Genomic DNA, 20,275 nt, shown 5'->3' with positions numbered 1-20,275 from the left:
CGGATGACAATGCACTTTATGTGAAGACTTGATGTGATATGTAGAGGAAGACATTTCCAGCAGGTTCATTTCCTCTCTCCTTGGTCACACTTGATTTTTTAGAACTGATAACATCCAATGCCCTCCAGCCTCATTTGTTTTTACCTCATAACTTAAGTTTGTGTTTTGATACAGATGCTAGTCATAATGACGGTAACAACATACAAGACAAGTAAAGTAATTATTTGAACCAGTCTAAAACCAAATACATTAAATAATGTGTTACAAATGATGTGAACTATTTGTATCATGAAGGTGGAGTGATCACTTGAGCAAAACCTTTTAAGTATATTATTTAGTCCATTTCAGGGAGTTGTAATTGTCCATCGGGTTTATCTATATTGTGCATACTGATGTAGTGCGTTTAAGACTACATAGGCTACATGTATTAATGTTACTTTCCAGCAATATGTTTATGACGCTTACATACAGTTGACAATGTTGAATGCGACGCATGCGTTGGTGGGAGGGATTAACCACCAAGTAGGTAGGGCAAGTGGCTCAAGGACTGCACAATTTCATCTACTCTAGTTCATTTCAGTCTCTCTCTCTGCACATTACAGTCGGGACAAGAGGACCTTCAGTCTCACTGGCAGTTGTTATAAAATAAAATAGTTACATATATGAGACAGCAGAGCGAGTTGAAATCCAACGAGGTTGTTTTGGAGTCGGATGAGTCCATGGACCAACAAGATTTTAGCGAGATGTCTGGTTATTCTATTAACGACGTCATATACTCCGAATGTTCCGCAATGGAGCAAATCGACACTTTTATGAAAAACGTTCAGGTGTTGCTGGATGCAGCAAATTACATTGAAAACCATGAAAAGAACAACGGAAGTAAGTAATGTGGTCTATTCTGGTGATTTCAGACGCAGACTGGCCAAGGCAGACAACAATGCAATGGACCGAAATGGCGACAAAAGACGCAAACATGAGAGGCAACCGTAAACATGAGGCAGTTTGCCTGATTGTGAATAATATTTAAACCTATTATGCCAATGCAAATTGGTTTAAATGAAAGAGAGCCTATAGCCTACAAATAACAATACATGGTCAAAAACAAACCCGTGACATCGAATTACTTTCTCACCCTCTGGCATTTTCCATGAACGGTAACCGTATTTAAATGTATATTAAATTGCGCATTTTCCAATTGGATGAGACTTGCCTATGGCTCCATTAATGTCTTTCCTTAGAGACAGTCTAAACTAAACAGCCTAATGGTATCCGTGAAGGTATCCCTGTGTGTGTAAAATAGACTGTCTTCCTTTGAGCACGTCGAATTACTTATTAAAATATTTAGGCTACATAATAGGCTAATCGATCTATCAAACTCACTCACCTTGTTTTAAAAAAACCTAGCCTACTCAACATTTAGAATAGGGTTTCCTTCAACTTCTATCTGTGGATGCCTGCAGGCCGAAGAAAAGCAAATTAATTCCTAGGAGGCCTGTTTATCTTAGACCAAAGTCAAATGAGGCAAATCAAACCTTAACGAATGTTAATTTTCATTGAGAAAACTCGGCATATTGTGCAGAAGCTGAATAGAGAAACCCTATAATTCCATCCCTATAATTTCTTTATTCCTGTCAATTGCGCTTCCTCTCTATCCACATGGAGCAAAATGTACCGTTTTGATTGGACTAAACACATGTTCCCATCTTGCGAGTCCTTGCAGATATCCAATCAAACACTGGTTCAACTTTGACGTCGCATTCCGATTTGCAAAGTGTCTCTGGGATTTGTAGGCTTATGGACACTTATGGACACAGTCTTCTATATGCATTTTATTGCGTACTGTAATAGCCTACTATGTGATATTCCATCAATACCTAATTAATGAATAGTCCTATGTCTTGAAGAAAGAGTTCGTTGGTATTTTTCAATAAACTATGTACAAAATATAGGTTTAGGCATACGTGCTTTACAGCACGAACACTAGGTTGCTGCCAATGATGTATATAAACTGGATTGATGACGTTGCGATTTATTGACAATTGGGGTGTTTTGAAGCCACATTTCGGCCATATTGGCACTCCCCAGTAGTAGCAGGCCTCCATAGGAATGAATGGAATTATACAGTAATTCAATTAAACGTTTCAAGGACACAATTACATGTATTTAATATTTTTTGTTGTTGTAGTGGGGACAGTAACATTAGTTATCTCAAATAATGATACTTTATGTTTAGCTCACATATAATTTAAAAGTATGCATTAAGGTGTCTGTAATATAATACAATGTGTCAAAAACGAATGTAGACATTAATAAATGCATTTCTATAGCTTCCAAAACATTTTTAAGCTATACTGTCATGCTTGGTGCCCAAATTGATGACGTTTGATGAGTGGAGATGAACAGATTCAATTCAGTCAGTTGTCCTGATGAGCCCATCCCATCTAGCTATTTTATGCTTATGGATAGGAACTTCAGCTAGAATTTTAAACTTGTCTGCCAAAGTTAGGACATGGGAGTGTTTAGAATAATTCAGTTTTTACAAGAGTGATTATTATTTTACAAAAATGAAATGTTAGATGTTAAAGCCATAACTTTGTACATTTTCGGTGAAAATCACTACGATAAATCTTCTTTAGTTGTCACCCTGGCCTGAAATTGGCTACACTATCTAGTGGCCGCTTCCCTCTCCTTAGTGTGGCAAGCGGGAGCAAAGGACACTGTATCCAGTGTGGTTGTGTTGCCAGCTTTCAGCGTAAACTCCCCATTGAGCAGTGTAGACTGCATCACAGTGACATCCAGATGGTAACAATTAATATTACAAGTTATTTCTCGTGTAGGCTGCTATCCTACTCTAAATAATATCAAGTGGAATGGAAAGAATTGGAGATGGTGAACAAATCCAGATGGCAAGTTTCAACTAGCACCATGCTGCTGTTACCAGCTGGTGGGGGAGTGCCAAGATGGAGGAACAGTGGCTTCAACACAGAGCCCCCTATCAGTAATCTAGTGTGTATATACAGTATATAAATCACTGGTTGCTACTCAAACAAAATAACCTTGATGGAATTTATCCCAAAATGCATTGCAGGTGGCTTTAAAACTGTCCTCTTGTCAGCTGTTGAGAAGGTAAACGACAGTGTTGGGTCAAGCTACAAGCATATATATATATATATATCTTTTTTCTTTTCTTTCAAAAACAAGGACATTTCTAAGTGACCCCAAACTTTTGAATGGTAGTATATATATATACTACCGTTCAAAAGTTTGGGGTCACTTAGAAATGTCCTTGTTTTTGAAAGAAAAGAAAAAAGATTGTCCATTAAAATAACATCAAATTGATCAGAAATACAGTGTAGACATTGTTAATGTTGTAAATAACTATTGTAGCTGGAAACGGCAGATTTTTTTATGGAATATCTACATAGCCATACAGAGGCCCATTATCAGCAACCATCACTCCTGTGTTCCAATGGCACGTTGTGTTAGCTAATCCAAGTTTATAATTTTAAAAGGCTAATTGATCATTAGAAAACCCTTTTGCAATTATGTTCTCACAGCTGAAAACGGTTGTACTGATTAAAGAAGCAATAAAACTGGCCTTCTTTAGACTTGAGTATCTGGCGCATCAGCATTTGTGGGTTCGATTACAGGCTCAAAATGGTCAGAAACAAAGAACTTTCTTCTGAAACTCATCAGTCTATTCTTGTTCTGAGAAATGAAGGCTATTCCATGCGAGAAATTGCCAAGAAACTGAAGATCTCATACAATGCAGTTTACTACTCCCTTCACAGAACAGCGCTCCCTTCACAGAACAGCGCAAACAGAATAGAAAGAGGAGTGGGAGGCCCTAGTGCACAACTGATCAAGAGGACAAGTACATAAGAGTGTCTAGTTTGAGAAACAAACGCCTCACAAGTCCTCAACTGGCAGCTTCATGAAATAGTACCCACAAAACACCAGTCTCAACGTCAACAGTGAAGAGGTGACTCCGGGATGCTGGCCTTGTAAGCAGTTGCAAAAAAAAAACATATCTCAGGCTGGCCAATAAAAAGATTAAGATGGGCAAAAGAACACAGACACTGAACAGAAGAACTCTGCCTAGAAGGCCAGTTTCCCGGACTCGCCTCTTCACTGTTGACGTTGAGACTGGTGTTTTGCAGGTACTATTTCATGAAGCTGCCAGTTAATTATTTAATCAGGACAACAGTTTTCAGTTGTGCTAACATCATTTCAAAAGGGTTTTCTAATGATCAATTAGCCTTTTAAAATGATAAACTTGGATTAGCTAACACAATGTTCCATTGGAACACAGGAGTGATGGTTGTTGATAATGAGCCTATGTAGATATTCCATAAAAAATCAGCTGTTTCCATTTCTGATCAATTTGATGTTATTTTAATGGACAAAAAAAATGCTTTTCTTTCAAAAACAAGGACATTTCTAAGTGCCCCCAAACTTTTGAACGGTAGTGTATATATTACAATAATCAACAGTATATGACTACTGTTTGCCAACATTGAAAGATTATTGGAATCTTCAGCATATCTAAAGAGGAGGGAGTGGGGTATGTGACATGTTGTCTGTGCATTCCCTGTTGTGTTGGGACTTTAGACTATAGCTTGACGTCACAAATGTTACATAACAAAACACTACCATAAAAGTAAGCCTTTGTCTGACGGAGATGACAGAATTTGTAGTGTATAATGTGTTACTTATATACACTGAGTATACCAAACATTAGGTACCCCCCATTGTTAAAACACACAGGAAACTGTTGAGCTTGAAAAACCCAGCAGCTTTGCAGTTCTAGACACAAACCGGTGCGCCTGGCACCTACTACCATACCCCGTTCAAAGGCACATGAATCTTTTGTCTTGCCATTTCAACCTCTGAATGGCACACATACACAGTTCATGTCTCGATTGTCTGAAGGCTTAAAAATCCTTCTTTAACCCATCTCTTCTCCTTCATCTACACTGACTGAAGTGGATTTAACAAGTGACATCCAAAATGGATCATAGCTTTCACCTTGATTCACCTGGTCAGTCTATGTCATGGTAAGAGCAGGTGTCCTTACTGTTTTGTATACTTAGTGTATATTTCATCACCAGAATGTGAACATGGATATGCCTCAACATACCCTGCAACTCAGAGCACGCATCATCAGAGACAACGGAAATTCAAGAATAAGAAAATTGACAATATTCACCACAGGTAAATTAATCTTGTCATAATTAATCATAACTCTTATTATAAATACCCATGTTACAGTTGCATGATAACATTTTAGTTTTTATCCCTTCATTATTGGACTTGGCTCCAACATCAGTCAAATGTGGAGAAAAAAAACAGTGCAACTAGAAAGAAACTGTCAAACCAGTTTTTTTCTTCTCTCTTGCTAACATATCTGTTTTTTTGATTTCTGTCTATAACCTGTCCATTTTTTTCCCACCCAGGTCAGCACACAATGAGCTGGAGAAAAACCGGTGAGTCAGAAGGGGTCGTGACCATCATTCTGTGTTAGAGTCCATTACGAGAATTTCCTTTGACAGTTATTTGGTTATTATTGATAAATTGAAGATTTCTGTAAATACTACATTTGCATTAATCTGCCATTTTCTTCTCTACTCCGTTCCCCACTGAACTGTGATTTGCTCACACAACTGTGTACTACGGGGTAAAACACTTGAGTTACAAGATAACTCATTAGTCAAAGGGATATTGTGCTTATATGTCTTATGGTGCATTATGTGTCCACAAAATCATTCAACTGTGCAGACTGATACATGGTTTGATAGCACACATATAATACAGGGATGGAAATATTGTTTTTCTACAAATTTCATACAATTTTAAGTAATGTGGAAAATAGCTATTCCCAGGGACTTTATCTCTAGACCAAGCTGCCTTTTCAAAATGGAACTTCAAGCTGATAATCCAAAATACACTGGAGGCTGCATATATTTTTGCATATCCTAGTGATATGCTAAATATATTGACCCACAATTTAAAAATGTAATACTGGCTTATTTATTATTTCATGGCTGGACTTCAAACACCACTTATTTGATCAACATCTTCACAATTTCAAGCTTGTTTGTACAGTGGTGGTCATTAGCATGCTAGCATTCTGGGGGTAGCATAATGCATAGAACAAAGATGTCTGTTTTGCAAGGCAAATTAGGGCGTGTAGTCCAGTACAGGTTCTTAACCATACGTTTCCACAGTTGGAACTGGAAGTGCTTGTTTTAGGCGGTGTGCCTCCCTCCACATAAACAAAGCTTTTCTGTGCATTGAAAATCAGCTTATTGCACAGGACCTGATCTTTGTTTCCAAGGAAAAGCACATGTCAGGGCACGGTTCCCAAAATACAGTGACAAGTGCTAATCTGTAGAGAGCAGCCAGTGTGGGAATCATGTAGATCACAGAGAGCGAAGGGCCAGGCATCTGGATGATAAAAACGTAATCTCAAACAGACTCTTTGCACTACAAAGGGTTGGTCATCATTAGCCAGACAGGAGTTGACATCCCAACTTGACCTATATTTCAATACATTTGATAGTAAGAATAATGCCCTTCCAAATCTAGACACTAGGAAGTTCAGTTCTTATGGCGCAAAGGCCCTGGCCTTAAAATGAGATTGTCTGCCTGCCAGCTCATAGCTCTGGGCACAGACTATGTATTCCATCTAAGTAATGGATTAGCCTGTCTATCCAACAAAATGGAAAAAAATATATAGGTAATGTCATTACTAAAAAACAGATCAATGTCTAATTTGTCCAAATATATTCATTTATTCATCCATCGATGTGGAGGGGATGGGAATAATAGGGCCTCATCAAGGAATTAATTTATGTATAAAATAAATGTTATTCAATTCCAGGAATTGCATCTGGATGTAGAGACTGTTCCTATTATTGTTTTCACTAAAGATTAGTCCTCTATTGTTTCTTCCCCCTCTCAGACGAGCACATCTCCGCCTGTGTTTGGAGAGGTTAAAGATGTTGATCCCACTGGGACCAGACTGCAGTCGGCACACTACCCTGGGGTTGCTTAACAAGGCCAAGGGTCACATTAAGGTATTGTAGTCAACAATGCCGCCATGGTGGTGTCATGGGGACCATGGTGTCATGGGATCTGGTGAATGGTTAAATTGAAGCCCCTAGCCTATGGATAGAGAAGCTTTGTGCTCCCATGACCTGCCATAGCACTGCAGCACAGAAACACAATGTGATCTACTTTCTCAGCCTGCAAATCACTTGCTACTCCTGACTGCACACTTCTGGGCCTGACTCAAGCAAATCCAACGAAAATGGGAATATACCTTAAATGGGTCTAACTGATTGATCAAACATGATTGGTTAGAAAGGTTTTCCCCCTATTTTGTCTAGCTGTAGATGTAGTTTGGACAGGGCCAGCTCTAACGAGAGAAAAATGTATGTTTTAAAGTTAATTTCCTGAAATTGTACACATTTTGCAATGGGTGTACAGAAAATGTTGCAGTTTTAAATGAAGTTTTCTGCAATTCTACACATTTTGCAATGAGGCAGAGTGAAAACTGCAATTTTATATAAAATGTCATGCAATTCTATTCGTTTTGCTATGGGACATTTTTGCAGTTTTACAGCTAATTTCCTGCAATTCTACATATTTTGTAATGACTTATGCCTAATTATTTCTGAGTGAGAATGACAAAAAAAATCAATGGGGGCCCACTGGAGGTCAGGGCTCCTGGGCACGTGCCCTGCATGCCCGGTTGGTATTCGGCCATGATTACTACAAGTTTAGATAGATAGCTGGCTAGACTAACTACCAATCTAAAAATTGTTAGCTGACATGCCTAATTGAGTGACTGACATAGCCTACTCTAACCAGAGAAACTGCTGATTTCACCAGGTGTATTTTCCTATTCTTACTCTCAATAGTAAGTTGAGACCCCAATGGAGTTCCTAAAAATATATATACAGTACCATTCGGAGAAGATTCAGACCCCTTGACTTGTTCCACATTTTGTTACATTACAGCTTTATTTTAAAATGGATTAAATAAAACATTTTCCTCATCAATCTACACACAACACCTCATAATTACAAAGTCAAAAACAGGTTTTTAGACATTTTAGCAAAAACAAAAATACCTTATTTACATAAGTATTCAGACCCTTCTGCTATGAGACTCGAAATTAAGCTCAGGTGCATCCCATTTTCATTGATCATCCTTGAGATGTGTTTCTACAACTTGAGACCACCTGTGGTAAATTCAATTGATTGGACATGATTTGGAAAGGCACACGCCTGTCTATATAAGGTCTCACAGTTGATAGTGCATGTCAGAGCAAAAACCAAGCAATGAGGTCGAAGGAGTTGTTCATAGAGCACCGAGACAGGATTGTGGCAAGGCACAGATCTGGGGAAGGTTACAAAAGAAATTCTGCAGCGTTGAAGGTCCCCGAGAACACGGTGGCCTCCATCATTCCTAATTGGAAGAAGTTTGGAACCACCAGACTCTTCCTAGAGCTGGCCGCCCGGCTAAACTGAGCAATTAAGAGAGAAGGGTCCTGGTCAGGGAGGTGACCAAGAACCTGATGGTCACTCTGACAGAGCTCCAGAGTTCCTCTGTGGAGAAAGGAAAACCTTCCAGAAGGACAACCATCTATGCAGCACTCCACCAATCAGGTCTTTATGGTAGAGTGGCCAGACGGAAGCCACTCCTCAGGAAAAGGCACATGACAGCCCGCTTGGAGTTTGCCATAAGGCACCAAAAGACTCTCAGACCATGAGAAACAAGATTTTCTGGTCTGATGAAACCAAGATTGAACTCTTTCGCCTGAATGCCAAGCATCACATCTGGAGGAAACCTGCCACCATCTCTACGGTGAAGCATGGTGGTGGCAGCATCATGCTGTGTGGATGTTTTACAGTGGCAGGGACTGGGAGACTATTCAGGATCGATGGAAAGATGAACGGAGAAAAGTAGAGAGAGATCCTTGATGAAAACATTTCCAGAGCACTCAGGACCTCAGACTGTGGCGAAGCTTCACCTTCCAACAGGACAATGACCCTAAGCACGCTGCCAAGACAACGCAGGAGTGGTTTCGGGACCAGTCTCTGAATATCCTTGAGTGGCCCAGACTTGAACCCGATCTAACATCGCTGGAGAATCATGAAAATAGCTGTGCAGCGACGCTCCCCATCCAACCTGACAGAGCTTGAGAGGATCTGCAGAGAAGAATGGGAGAAACTCCCCAAATACAGGTGTTCCAAGCTTGTAGTGTAATAACCAAGAAGACTCAAGGCTATAATTGCTGCCAAAGGTACTTCAACAAAGTACTGAGTACAGGGTCTGAATACTTATGTTAATATTATATTTCAGTTTTTTATATTGAATACATTAGCAAAAATGTGTTTTGTCATTATGGGATATTGTGTATAGATTGATGAGGACAAAAACAATTGAATCCATTTTAGAATAAGGCTGTAATGTAACAGAATGTGTAAAAAGTCAATGGGTCTGAGTACTTTAAGAATACAATGTATTTTTTTTGGAGGGGTGACCGCTTAAGCCTGCAACCGGCCCTGAGTCTGGAGAACCTATTTGTCTCCCCCTTGTTAACTCAGAAAAAGCCTTTGCAATTGATCTGAGATGTTTGGCACATTACTGTGTTTCAGAATTAAAATACAAAATGAAAGGAAGTGTGGCTTGTATGTTCAGCCTTAACCAACACAGCTGTTGCCTTTGTTTTCCTCCCAGCAGCAAATTCAGGTCTACAATTGGCCATCATACAAAAATGTCAGGAATTACTTTGCCACTACAGCCGTTTGGATCTGTTGGTATTTTTAGCCTGGTCTGATGTGGATTAATTCACATATGATTATTCAGGCTCAGAAGAACACAACACACAGTTTGCCCCTCAATCTTGAATGTTGCAAGAGTAGAGTAAAATGAAAATAAAAACATTCAATTTAAAATGTTTGTAAATGGCAGCTGTTGAAGATTCTATCATTTGTACAGTAAAACTGAATATGTACTGTGAGACAGAGGGCTGTGTTTTATTGTATTTATTTACCTAGGCAAGTCAGTTAAGAACAAATTCTTATTTTACAATGAGGGCCTGCCCCTGCCAAACCCTCCCCTAACCCTGATGACGCTGGGCCAATTGTGCGCCGCCCTATCGGACTCCCAGTCATGGCCGGTTGTGATACAGCCCAGGATCGAACCAGGGTCTGCAGTGATGCCTCTAGCACTGAGAGGCACCGTCTTAGACCGCTGTGCCACTCGGGATGTGCAGATGTCTGAGGAAATTTGATAAATAGTTGCTCTTTAGCCTACACCATTTATGTTAAATAAGGTTACATTTAAAATATAAATATATATATGTGTGTGTGTGTGTGTGTAATTATTATTATTAATAAAATATTAAGGGTTATGCACACATTAGGTTGATTAACTCTCTCTCCTCTCTGTATGTTTGTAGAAACTAGAGGAGATGGACCGGAGGAGCCAGCACCAGCTGGAAAGCCTGGAGCGAGAGCAGAGGCACCTGCAGAGGCAGCTGGCCCACCTGCAGACCCCCGGAGACAGGGACAGGGTCCGTATGGACAGCCTAGGTTCCCCAGAACACTCTGACTCAGACCAAGGTGAGCCATTTCCACAGAGCTTAGTTAGTCCCTTAGAGATAGAGGGAACAGAATAATCTGAAACACCCCAAACAAAAAGCAAATGCACCCAACACATTTGTAGTCACAAGCTTGATGTAGTCATTGCGTGTTATGAATATGGGAGCTAATACTCAACTTTTTACTTCTGTAATACATATAGGTGAATTTGTCCCAATACTTTTGGTCCCCAAAAATGGGGGGACTATGTACAAAAAGTGCTGTAATTTTAAACTGCTCACCGCGATATGGATGAAAATAACCTCAATTTAAAGCTGACAGTCTGCACTTTAACCTCTTACTGTTTCAACTTGAAAATCCAAAGTGCTGGAGTAGTGCCAAAACAAAACTGTCCCAATACCTTTGGAGCTCACTGTAATTTGTCTGACAGTGGCAATGTTAAATTATACTAAGACAGTTTAGTTCAGTTCCATTTCAAACCAGTCAATAGAATTTACATGTGTTACAGTCTATATAATGTAGCACTGGGTGTCATCAAGCATTAATTGTCACTCAATACATTTACCTGATTAATAAGTGTGGGAGGATCATTATTAAATATTTTCCTCTGACTAATTTCTGTAGAAGAGATCAAGGTGGACGTGGAAAGCACTGACTTCTCCCATGGAGAGTTGGACAGTATCAGCACCAACGGCTGCAGTGACTTGGAAGATCACAACAGTCGGCAGAGCCTGGCCAGCGACGAGGGCTACTCCACCTGCAGTCTAAAACTGGCCTTTTCCTCCTAAGAACCAGCCTGAAGCTCCTCATCCACACCTGCAGTCTAAACTGGCCTTCTAGGAATCATCCTGAAGCTCCTCATCCACACCTGTAGTTCCTCATCCAGACCTGCAGTCTAAACTGGCCTTCTAGGAATCATCCTGAAGCTCCTCATCCACACCTGCAGTCTAAACTGGGCTTCTAAGAACCAGTCTAAAACACCACTCCACCTGCAGTCTATAACTGGTCCTCTACTACGAACCAACCTGAAGTTCAACTCCTTATGCAGTCTAAATCTGGACTCACCTCCTAAGAACCAGCCTAAATCAAGAACCAGCTAAAAGCTAAACCCCACCTACAGTTTGAAAGGACAGATCGTACCTCAACTGTAAAATCTTGACTTTGATGTGTCTGTTACCCATCTCCTCCTAAAACCAGCACAAAAACTACATAAAACCAGCCAGAAGCTCACCAGTGACAAGGGCAACTTTCCCCCCCACTTTGGAAACCCCTAGAAGATGACCATCTGAGAAAAGAAACAATTCTTGTCAATCACCAAGCAAGTTACTAGGGCTTCTCTATCTCCAATCCAAACCATTTTTCTTATACAGTACCCACAGCTTGCATAGCCCAGTTATACCCCAAGTCTTTGACAAGCCACCAATGTTATTCCTACCTTATGATTGAGAAATGTATTTATTTTCCCAATATTTATCGTGCTGTACTGTCTTGGTCATACTTGAATTATGAAATGAATGGATAATATTATTTGGATGTTTTGACAACTGTAAAGTTTGGTTTTATATAAGTCTTGTGGTTTTGAACTGAGCGTTGACAAGTTCTTAGACAAAAGCTAGTGCAATGGTACACGACAAGCTAAATGTATCACTCTGGTCTGTTGTGAGATTGACATTTATCCCCGTTGAGATTTCAAAATAATTGTTTGTATACATTAGGCAGCTATGAGATATATCGCACTTCAAGGCCCAAGCACAATTCTGAAGCAATAACATTTGCCAGTTATGTCAACTCTTAAGTTGGCTGTTTTAGGCACACAATTTTGGCCGTCAACACCAAATTGAATGTGCTTGTTTTGTAACTTCAATAGCTTTAATTACAAATAGTAATCAATATTAAGATAATGGTTTGAACAAAAGTCATGTTGCATGTGTATTGAATGTAGTTTTCCATTTTTTTCATCATGGGCTTTGGATTGACCAGTTGAGAGCTCATGTCTTTGTATTGATGAACAACACATGGCAGAGTTTTTACTTAGTAACTTATTTGTTGCATTGTAGCTGAGAAGCATTCCAATGTTAAAACCCTGACACTGTATATTCTGAGTATTTATGTAGAAAAAAATCTAACTTTCCCCTAATTGCACTGCAAGACTATTCCACTAACCAAATTGGAAATGTCATATGACCATACCCATATTTTTGTGATACAACTAAATAGATTATCACCACCAACTGTGTCTTAACAAGGCTAAATTGACTCTTGCACAGGTTTCTTAGTTCCAAGTCTTTATTCAATGTCAGTGTTGGGTAATTTGTAAAATGCACTATGAAAAAGACTGGTTCTAAGAAAGTGTCTCTTAACACTACTGCGCTAAATCAGCCATCAAAGGTGACTTTTACAAAAGAACATGCTGCTGGCCCCCTGCTACCATTTTGTGTTTCCTGGTAGTGGTCCCTTAAACTTGATCAATAAACCTCTACCACCCCACGTAGGTATACAATGTCCAGTTGTTCCTTGTTATTGGTGTGTCCAAAGCTATAATTATATATACACACTATTCATTACTGAAATCATGTATTTTCTATGCAGTACACTTCTGTGCTAGCACCAGACAGATGCAATCTTGCAATAAATCACAAACATAGGAGACTACACAACTCATCCCTGATTTTAATTGAGAAAAAGAAAAGCTTACGTCGCCAGCAGTGATACAAGGTCATTGATGTACATCACGGAAACAAAGATGGTACAAAACGCATTACTGCCATCTGGAGGAACTGTTAAACATTCAGTACCAATATGGAAACCTACTCGTAATTTCAGGACAAAATGAGAGGGACATCTTACCTCAACAAAATTGACAATTTGTTTTACTGTAAATGTACAAAACTGAAATGCTTTAAAAATAGTTATTACCACTAAACAGCAAAAAGTAAAAATGTCTAATATAGTCCAATTCACCCTGAAAAAGCTATAATAAATGTGTAACATTGAAACATGCATATATTATAGTTTTTGCCTTTGTTGCATTCAGAAAGATACAGCAACCCAGACTAATGTCACCACAATCTAAACACTTGAGTACACTTATTTGTGCTGATCCATTACAGGGGTAGTTTATTTTATTAAGAATTCTGCTGTTCTATATGACATACCAGTAAGAACAATATTCCAATGAGCCAACCAATGGTGAGTAAGCGATTAGTTTCAAAGCTCCTTTACTTGAGTAACCTAAGCCATATAAACACAATGGTAAACACTGATCCTCCTACTATACAGTGGGATACTTTAAACACCAAGAAAACATTTTTGGTCACTGTGGCATGAGATGCCTGACGTTATATTTGGATGTGTCGTGATACGTGGTCATTGGTTTGTCTGCAATGCCACATGTTCCTACTCCCACCTTTCCATTTACGCTCTCGGGCGATGCAAATATACTCCTCTTCACCTGCAACACACAATGGAAATCTCAAGACTATTTGTGATGGTACCGCTCTCCTGCAACAAAGCAATGGCTGAAAATGCGCAAATAACATACAAAATTTTAGTTAGTTTAAGACTAGAAGTGCAGAGATTGTCATTTTGACTTCACATGAATTTCAAATTGTAATATCTTTGCCATTTTTTAAGTCATGTCCCCATTCATCCTTACATTTTCCTAAATAAGTCTTTAACACAATGACGTTGTTAGAATTTCAATAGCACAGAGTTTGTGTTATAAGCAGTTTGGGGAGGAAATGTAACCCCCCCCCTTCATCGGACAGTTGGCTGCCCATCGAAACTACACCTAAACTATATCAAAACTAATAGATGTAGCCTGAAGACAAGATTAAATTGACAAAAGTATGATGGGTGACAATATTATCATCTGCCAAATTGTAATTGATGCTTGCATAATTGACAAAGGGGGGACCAGAGCTTACCAAAAAGCAACTTCTTCAAATCACCCTACCGAGGTTCACACAGGTCAGATGTTTTGAAATAGCATATTCTAAGGTTTCTAAAAAATAAAATACTTTTGCCAAACCACAACAGGCTGCATGTCAAAATATCACTTTTTCCAAGAATAACTGAAAATCCATGCATTCAACACGTGAGCACTCGCTGCAGCATATAGCCTAGGCTACTAAACACAGACTAGTAACATAATAAAACTTAAAATATGCTATTCTGTTCTTTCGAAATAGATTTTCTTAGGTTGTTTCTTAAGACCTACCAAAATGAAATAATGATTTCTTTGTGATGGATTTAATACTGAAATGTGGTGGGTCTTCATTTTTATGTATAGCATACAGTAACAAACTAATGAAAATGCTATTGTATTTATTAAATAACTTTTCCCCCCCAGATTCTAAATGTTACCTAATACTTTCATCAACATAACCAAATTATTATTTTTGCAATAGCATACATGAAATGTATTTGACTGTTTGAATGTTGAGTAAAACAAATTACGGGGCTCGGCTTCTCTAGTGTTAAGATGTGTGTGTAAAGTAGATGAACATGTGTTACCTGTCCTTTCTTGTTCTTGTTGTAGGCCTTGTTGTTGAAACTTTGCCACTTGGATTTCTGGTCTTCTCGTTCCTGTTCCAGCTCCTTCATCCTCAGCACCTTCTTCTGGGCCTTCTTCTTCTTGTACTCCCTCTGGTCTGCTATCTGCTCTTTCCTGTCATGGCACGCACATACAAAGTTACAATTTTAGATCCTCCATGGACTGTTCGGGACATCATGGAGAAGTGAAAAACTCCTGACCCTACACAGGACATATTTAACATAAGCGTTGTCTCTCCTACCTGGATTTGGGTTTCCCGTCCTCCTCAGAATGCTTGCCCTCCTCGGCCGGTTTGAGGTTCTGCAGTGGCACCACCTCTGCGTTCCCGTAGCCGAAGAAGGTAATGGCCGCCGTGCCGTTCTCGCCGTCTATCTCCTCAATCTCAGCCTCATACACCCTGTCAAAGAATCACGGCTGTAAGCAGGTGAGTACGAGCCACAGACCCAAGCCCTACTACACAACATTGTGAAGAAATACAGTTGAGTGTTTGTTATTGTTCTTTTTCAGGGTCTAGGCTCTTAATTAAAAATATCTCACAACAGTTTTGTCATGTCTATCACTGCTTCATTGAACAAATAAATTACAAGAGTGTAGGTCAAATGGTAAGTCAAGACCATAGTGTGCAAGCAAGATTAAGAAAGATGGCCTTCCCACTTAGCAGCATTGCAAAATTGGTCATGTATCAGTTGATTATTTTACACTGAACAAAACTATAAACGCAACACGTAAAGTGTTGGTCCCATAATATTTTTCTGCTGGGGACAATAAAAGGCCACTAAAATGTGTAGTTGTCACAACACAATGCCATAGATGTCTCAAGTTGAGGGAGCGTGCAATTGGCATGTTGACTGCAGGAATGTCCAACAGAGCTGTTGCCAGAGAATTGAATGTTAATTTCTCTACCATAAGCCCCCTCCAACGTAGTTTTAGAGAATTTGGTAGTACGTCCAACCGGCGCCACAAGCGCAGACCACGTGGAACCATGCCAGCCCAGGACCACCACATCCGGCTTCTTCACCTGCGGGACTGTCTGAGACCAGCCACGCGGACAGCTGATGAAACTGTAGGTTTGCACAACAGAAGGACCTCTGCACAAACAGTCAGACATCTTCTCAGGGAAGCTCACCTGGGTGCCCGTTGTCCTCACCATAGTCTTGACCTGACTGCAGTTCAGCGCCGTAAACGACTTCAGTGGAAAAATCTTCACTTTCGATGGCCACTGGCACGCTAGAAAAGTGTGCTTTCACAGATGAACCCCGGTTTCAAATTTACCAGGCAGATGGCAGACTGTGTGTGGCATGGTTTGAGCAAGCGGTTTGTTGATGTCAACATTATGAACAGAGTGCTCCACGGTGGGTTTTTGAAGAAGTTTTGAGGGAGCATGTAATTGGCATGCTGACTGTGCAGGAATGTCTACCAGAGCTCTTGCCAGATATTTTACTGTTAAGCCGCCTCCGTCATTTTAGAGAATTTGGCAGTACGTCCAACCGGCTTCACAAGTGCAGACTACGTTAATGGCATCGTGTGGGCGAGCGGTTTGATGATGTCAACATTGTGAACAGAGTGCCCCATGGTGGCGGTGGGGTTATGGTATGGGCAGGCATAAACTACAGACAACTAACAATTGCATTTTATCAATGGCAATTTGATTGCACAGAGATACCGTGACGAGATCCTGAGGGCCATTGTCGTGCCATTCATCCGCCGCCATCACCTCATGTTTGAGCAGGATAATGCACGGCCCTACGTCGCAAGGACCTGTACACAATTCCTGGAAGATGAAAATGTCCCAGTTCTTCCATGGCCTGCATACTCACCAGACATGTCACCCATTGAACATGTTTGGGATGCTCTGGATCGACAGTGTGTTCCAGTTCCCGCCAATATCCACCAACTTCACACAGCCATTGAAGATTGGGACAAAATTCCACAGGCCACAGTCAACAGATTGACAAATTCTATGCGAAGGAGATGTGTCGCGGTACATGAGACAAACGGTGGTCGCACCAAATATTGACTGGTTCTGATCCACGCCCCTACCTTTTTTAAGGCATATGTGACCAACAGATGCATATCTGTATTCCCAGTAATGTGATATCCATAGATTAGGGCCTAATTAATTAATTTAAATTGCCTGATTTCCTTAGATGAACTGTAACTAAGTAAAATGTTTGTTGCATGTTGCATTTATATTTTTGTTCAGTGTAGGTTAATATTGACTGAGGAACTTCTGGTGACACTCACTGTCCATCCTGACTCCACACAGTCATACACCTGTCGCCAACGCTCCAGCTGTGTTTCAGGGGGGCTGCATCGGAGCTGTTGGCACTAGCAGTACCTTCAGAGGGCTGCGACGTCAGGAGGTCTTTTGTCAAGTCTATGACTTCCTGTGAAGGATACATAACATTGAGGCCATTTTGTTCCTAGATAATAATCACATTTGAAGACAGACACACTAAGAAACCTATTGACACTCATTGACTTAAACACCCAAAAATGTCATGGCTAATACTCGTGACATGGATAGCTAGTTACCGATAAGTCTTTCTGTAATTTGAGAAGGTCTTCGTTCTCAGGATCGGTTGATAAGGCGGCTTCCACTTGTTGTAACTGGGCTTTGTAGCTGCCCAACTGTTTCAACAAATCCTCTGACATCTAATAATGGACAATGAAAGGGGGGGATACAACAGAGTAAAATTACAAAACAAAGTAACAACAGCAAATAAACACATTGCCCCAACAACTCAGCGAGGATGGCAAGGCAGTGGAAAGATTTGCAAGGCGGAGCCAGGCTACTCGCAGGTCGTCGCAACTAACGGGGTTTGGACAGTGAAGGACTATTTAAATGTGTTATTGTTTTGGTCTTTGCATAATTTAATTATTTTTGGTGATGTTTATTACTATTCAGCTTTTAGCTGTGAATGTGTAACATGTTTTATATTTTTGAAGAGGACCACAATGGAAATAAGTTGTGTTATCGTAGACATTTTTGAATGCATTGTATCCACATGTGCTTGTATTGTGTTTTTAAAGTGTCAAATAAAATCAATTCATTTCTACTACTTTGTTAGCGTTGCTAACTACCTATTTATACATTAACAACAAATCCGGTTGTTACTAGTTACCACAGCCACAAAGTCAAAATTGGTTACATCGTAAAAACTAAAATGTGCTTTTTGGTTAGGCTAGCCTAATTTAAGGTTAGGCTAGCCGTTGATTATGACTCTTAGTGCCATTAAATTACACATAAGAGTCATTGGACGAAGGCTTCTTCTGTAAGAGGGGGGGGGGGGGGTTATGAGCCGCAGTCCAGTTTTGGAAGCAAAAGTCATATTTCCTAGGGTTTGTGGTATATGGCCAATATACCACGGCTAAGAGCTGTATCCAGGCACTCTGCGTTACGCTTAAGAACAGCCCTTAGCCGTGGTATATTGGCCATATACCACATACCCCCTAGGTGCCTTATCGCTTAATTAAAACAGTTAAAGATAACGCCTTTGAGGCGCCTGTCTTCCGTTAAAACACAAGTGTTCGGCAGTGGTGGAAAAAGTACCCAATTGTCATACTAAAAGTATAGATACCTTAATAGAAAGTTACTCAAGTAAAAGTCAGACAGTAAAATACTACTTGAGAAAAAGTCTAAAAGTATTTGGTTTTAAATATACTTACGTATCAAAAGTAAATGTAGTTGCTAAAATATACTTAAGTATCAAAAGTAAAAGTATAAATCATTTAAAATTCATTATGTTAAGCAAAGAAAACACCACCATTTTCTTGTTTTTACAATTTACGGATGGCCAGGGGCACACTCCAACATTATTTACAAAAAGATGCATGTGTTTAGTTAGTCTGCCAGGCCAGAAGCAGTAGGAATGACCACGTGTTCTCTTGATAAGTGCATGAATTTGACAATTTACCTGTCCTGCTAAGCATTCGAAATGTAACGAGTACTTTTGGTTGTCAGGGAAAATGTATGGAGTAAGAAGTACAACATTTTCTTTAGAAATATATTGCAGGAAAAGTTGTCAAAAATATAAATAGTGAAGTACACATACCCCCAAAAACAACTTGAAGTATAAATACTTTAAAGTAATACTTAAGTACTTTACGCCACTGGTGTTCGACAGCCAATTAGCACAGCTACTCCACTCGGTCTTCCATCTGTTTTCATAAACAAGCGCTGTAACGTGGAAATATGTCCGCGTGGGAACCCTAAACCCATAAAGGGTGAGTATCAATTGAACCTTTTTTCCGCCGATTTGAAAAGATATGAAATCTGCTCCTTGTGCTTCCAAAACATAACCGCAAGCGATGCGTGTTAATGTTCAGACCGAGCGTTGCTGTTCTTAACAAAAGTCCCCCCCTTTAGAGGACGGCTTTGTCCAAAGCAAATACTTGTGTGAAATGAAATGACCCCGAGTCATGATCAAGGGATATGGTTGGGCATAAGGTTAGTAGTGTGGTAAAGTTTATGGTTAGATTTAAAAACAGATTTTAAAGAGTTTGTAGAAATAGGCGGTTTAGCTATAATTATGACTTTGTGGCTAGTTGGGACGACCAACAAATAGCAAATAAGTTAGCTAGCTACAAAGCTAAGTAGTAGTAGGCTTAGCTAACGTTAGCTAGTTACATTTCGGTGTTAGGGGAAGGTTAACACATTTTCACTCGTTTTTAAAGTAACTAGTTCGTTATTGACCTCCATTTCCATACTCTGATAGGTATAAAATCTAGCTACCGACTTCCAAATTAATTTCAAATAGGCATCGCTAGCTAGAATGTTAGCTACCACTAGCAAGTAACGTTAGTAGCTAGGCCATCATCACAACCACAACACAGCGACCGCTGGCAGCAATGACAATTTTGGCCAGAAAAAAACTAATTCAAAATTATTAAATGTTAATTAATAATCTTACCTTCCCGTATTTGCTTTAATACAGACTCAGTATATTCAGATTTTACTTAAATTGTTTCTAATAAATCAAATCGTAGACAACAACAAAACAGTTCCCTTCCTCCTCAGTAAATTCTACCGGAAATGCCGATTGTTGATATAACATGTTCTTCTCGCGATACTACAGTATCCTAAAGTGTCATATCGCGCTTT

At 39.7% G+C, this 20,275-nt stretch overlaps 2 protein-coding genes across 2 annotated transcripts; one reads left to right on the top strand and one right to left on the bottom strand.

The window, feature by feature from the left end:
* The first annotated feature begins 548 nt into the window (after positions 1-548).
* On the top strand, positions 549-13,118 carry LOC115193730 (max-interacting protein 1). The gene is made up of 6 exons (XM_029752685.1): positions 549-879; positions 5,112-5,214; positions 5,457-5,486; positions 6,965-7,079; positions 10,475-10,637; positions 11,241-13,118. The coding sequence occupies exons 1-6, from the start codon at positions 663-665 to the stop codon at positions 11,402-11,404; spliced, it is 792 nt and encodes a 263-aa protein (XP_029608545.1). The 5' UTR covers positions 549-662; the 3' UTR covers positions 11,405-13,118.
* A 148-nt stretch (positions 13,119-13,266) lies between these two features.
* smndc1 (survival motor neuron domain containing 1) lies at positions 13,267-20,218 on the bottom strand. The gene is made up of 6 exons (XM_029752686.1): positions 20,085-20,218; positions 17,707-17,826; positions 17,416-17,558; positions 15,413-15,568; positions 15,132-15,285; positions 13,267-14,067 (listed from the first exon to the last, which is right to left on the bottom strand). The coding sequence occupies exons 2-6, from the start codon at positions 17,824-17,826 to the stop codon at positions 13,930-13,932; spliced, it is 711 nt and encodes a 236-aa protein (XP_029608546.1). The 5' UTR covers positions 20,085-20,218; the 3' UTR covers positions 13,267-13,929.
* Between the last annotated feature and the right edge of the window lie 57 nt (positions 20,219-20,275).

This window comes from Salmo trutta, chromosome 5, assembly GCF_901001165.1.
Source record: "Salmo trutta chromosome 5, fSalTru1.1, whole genome shotgun sequence".
NCBI classification, from domain to species: domain Eukaryota; kingdom Metazoa; phylum Chordata; class Actinopteri; order Salmoniformes; family Salmonidae; genus Salmo; species Salmo trutta.
The sequence above is the reverse complement of the archived record's forward strand: the minus strand, read 5'-3'. Positions and strand labels throughout refer to the sequence as shown.

Excerpts from the sequence above, each read along its gene's own strand:
- LOC115193730 (XM_029752685.1), top strand. The coding sequence starts at position 663 with ATGAGACAGCAGAGCGAGTTGAAATCCAACGAGGTTGTTTTGGAGTCG. Across the intron at positions 5,487-6,964 it reads AATGAGCTGGAGAAAAACCG|ACGAGCACATCTCCGCCTGT; the intron begins GTGAGTCAGAAG and ends TCCCCCTCTCAG. Across the intron at positions 7,080-10,474 it reads AGGCCAAGGGTCACATTAAG|AAACTAGAGGAGATGGACCG; the intron begins GTATTGTAGTCA and ends GTATGTTTGTAG.
- smndc1 (XM_029752686.1), bottom strand. The coding sequence starts at position 17,826 with ATGTCAGAGGATTTGTTGAAACAGTTGGGCAGCTACAAAGCCCAGTTA. Across the intron at positions 17,559-17,706 it reads AATTACAGAAAGACTTATCG|GAAGTCATAGACTTGACAAA; the intron begins GTAACTAGCTAT and ends TATCCTTCACAG. Across the intron at positions 14,068-15,131 it reads ACAAGAACAAGAAAGGACAG|GTGAAGAGGAGTATATTTGC; the intron begins GTAACACATGTT and ends TGTGTGTTGCAG.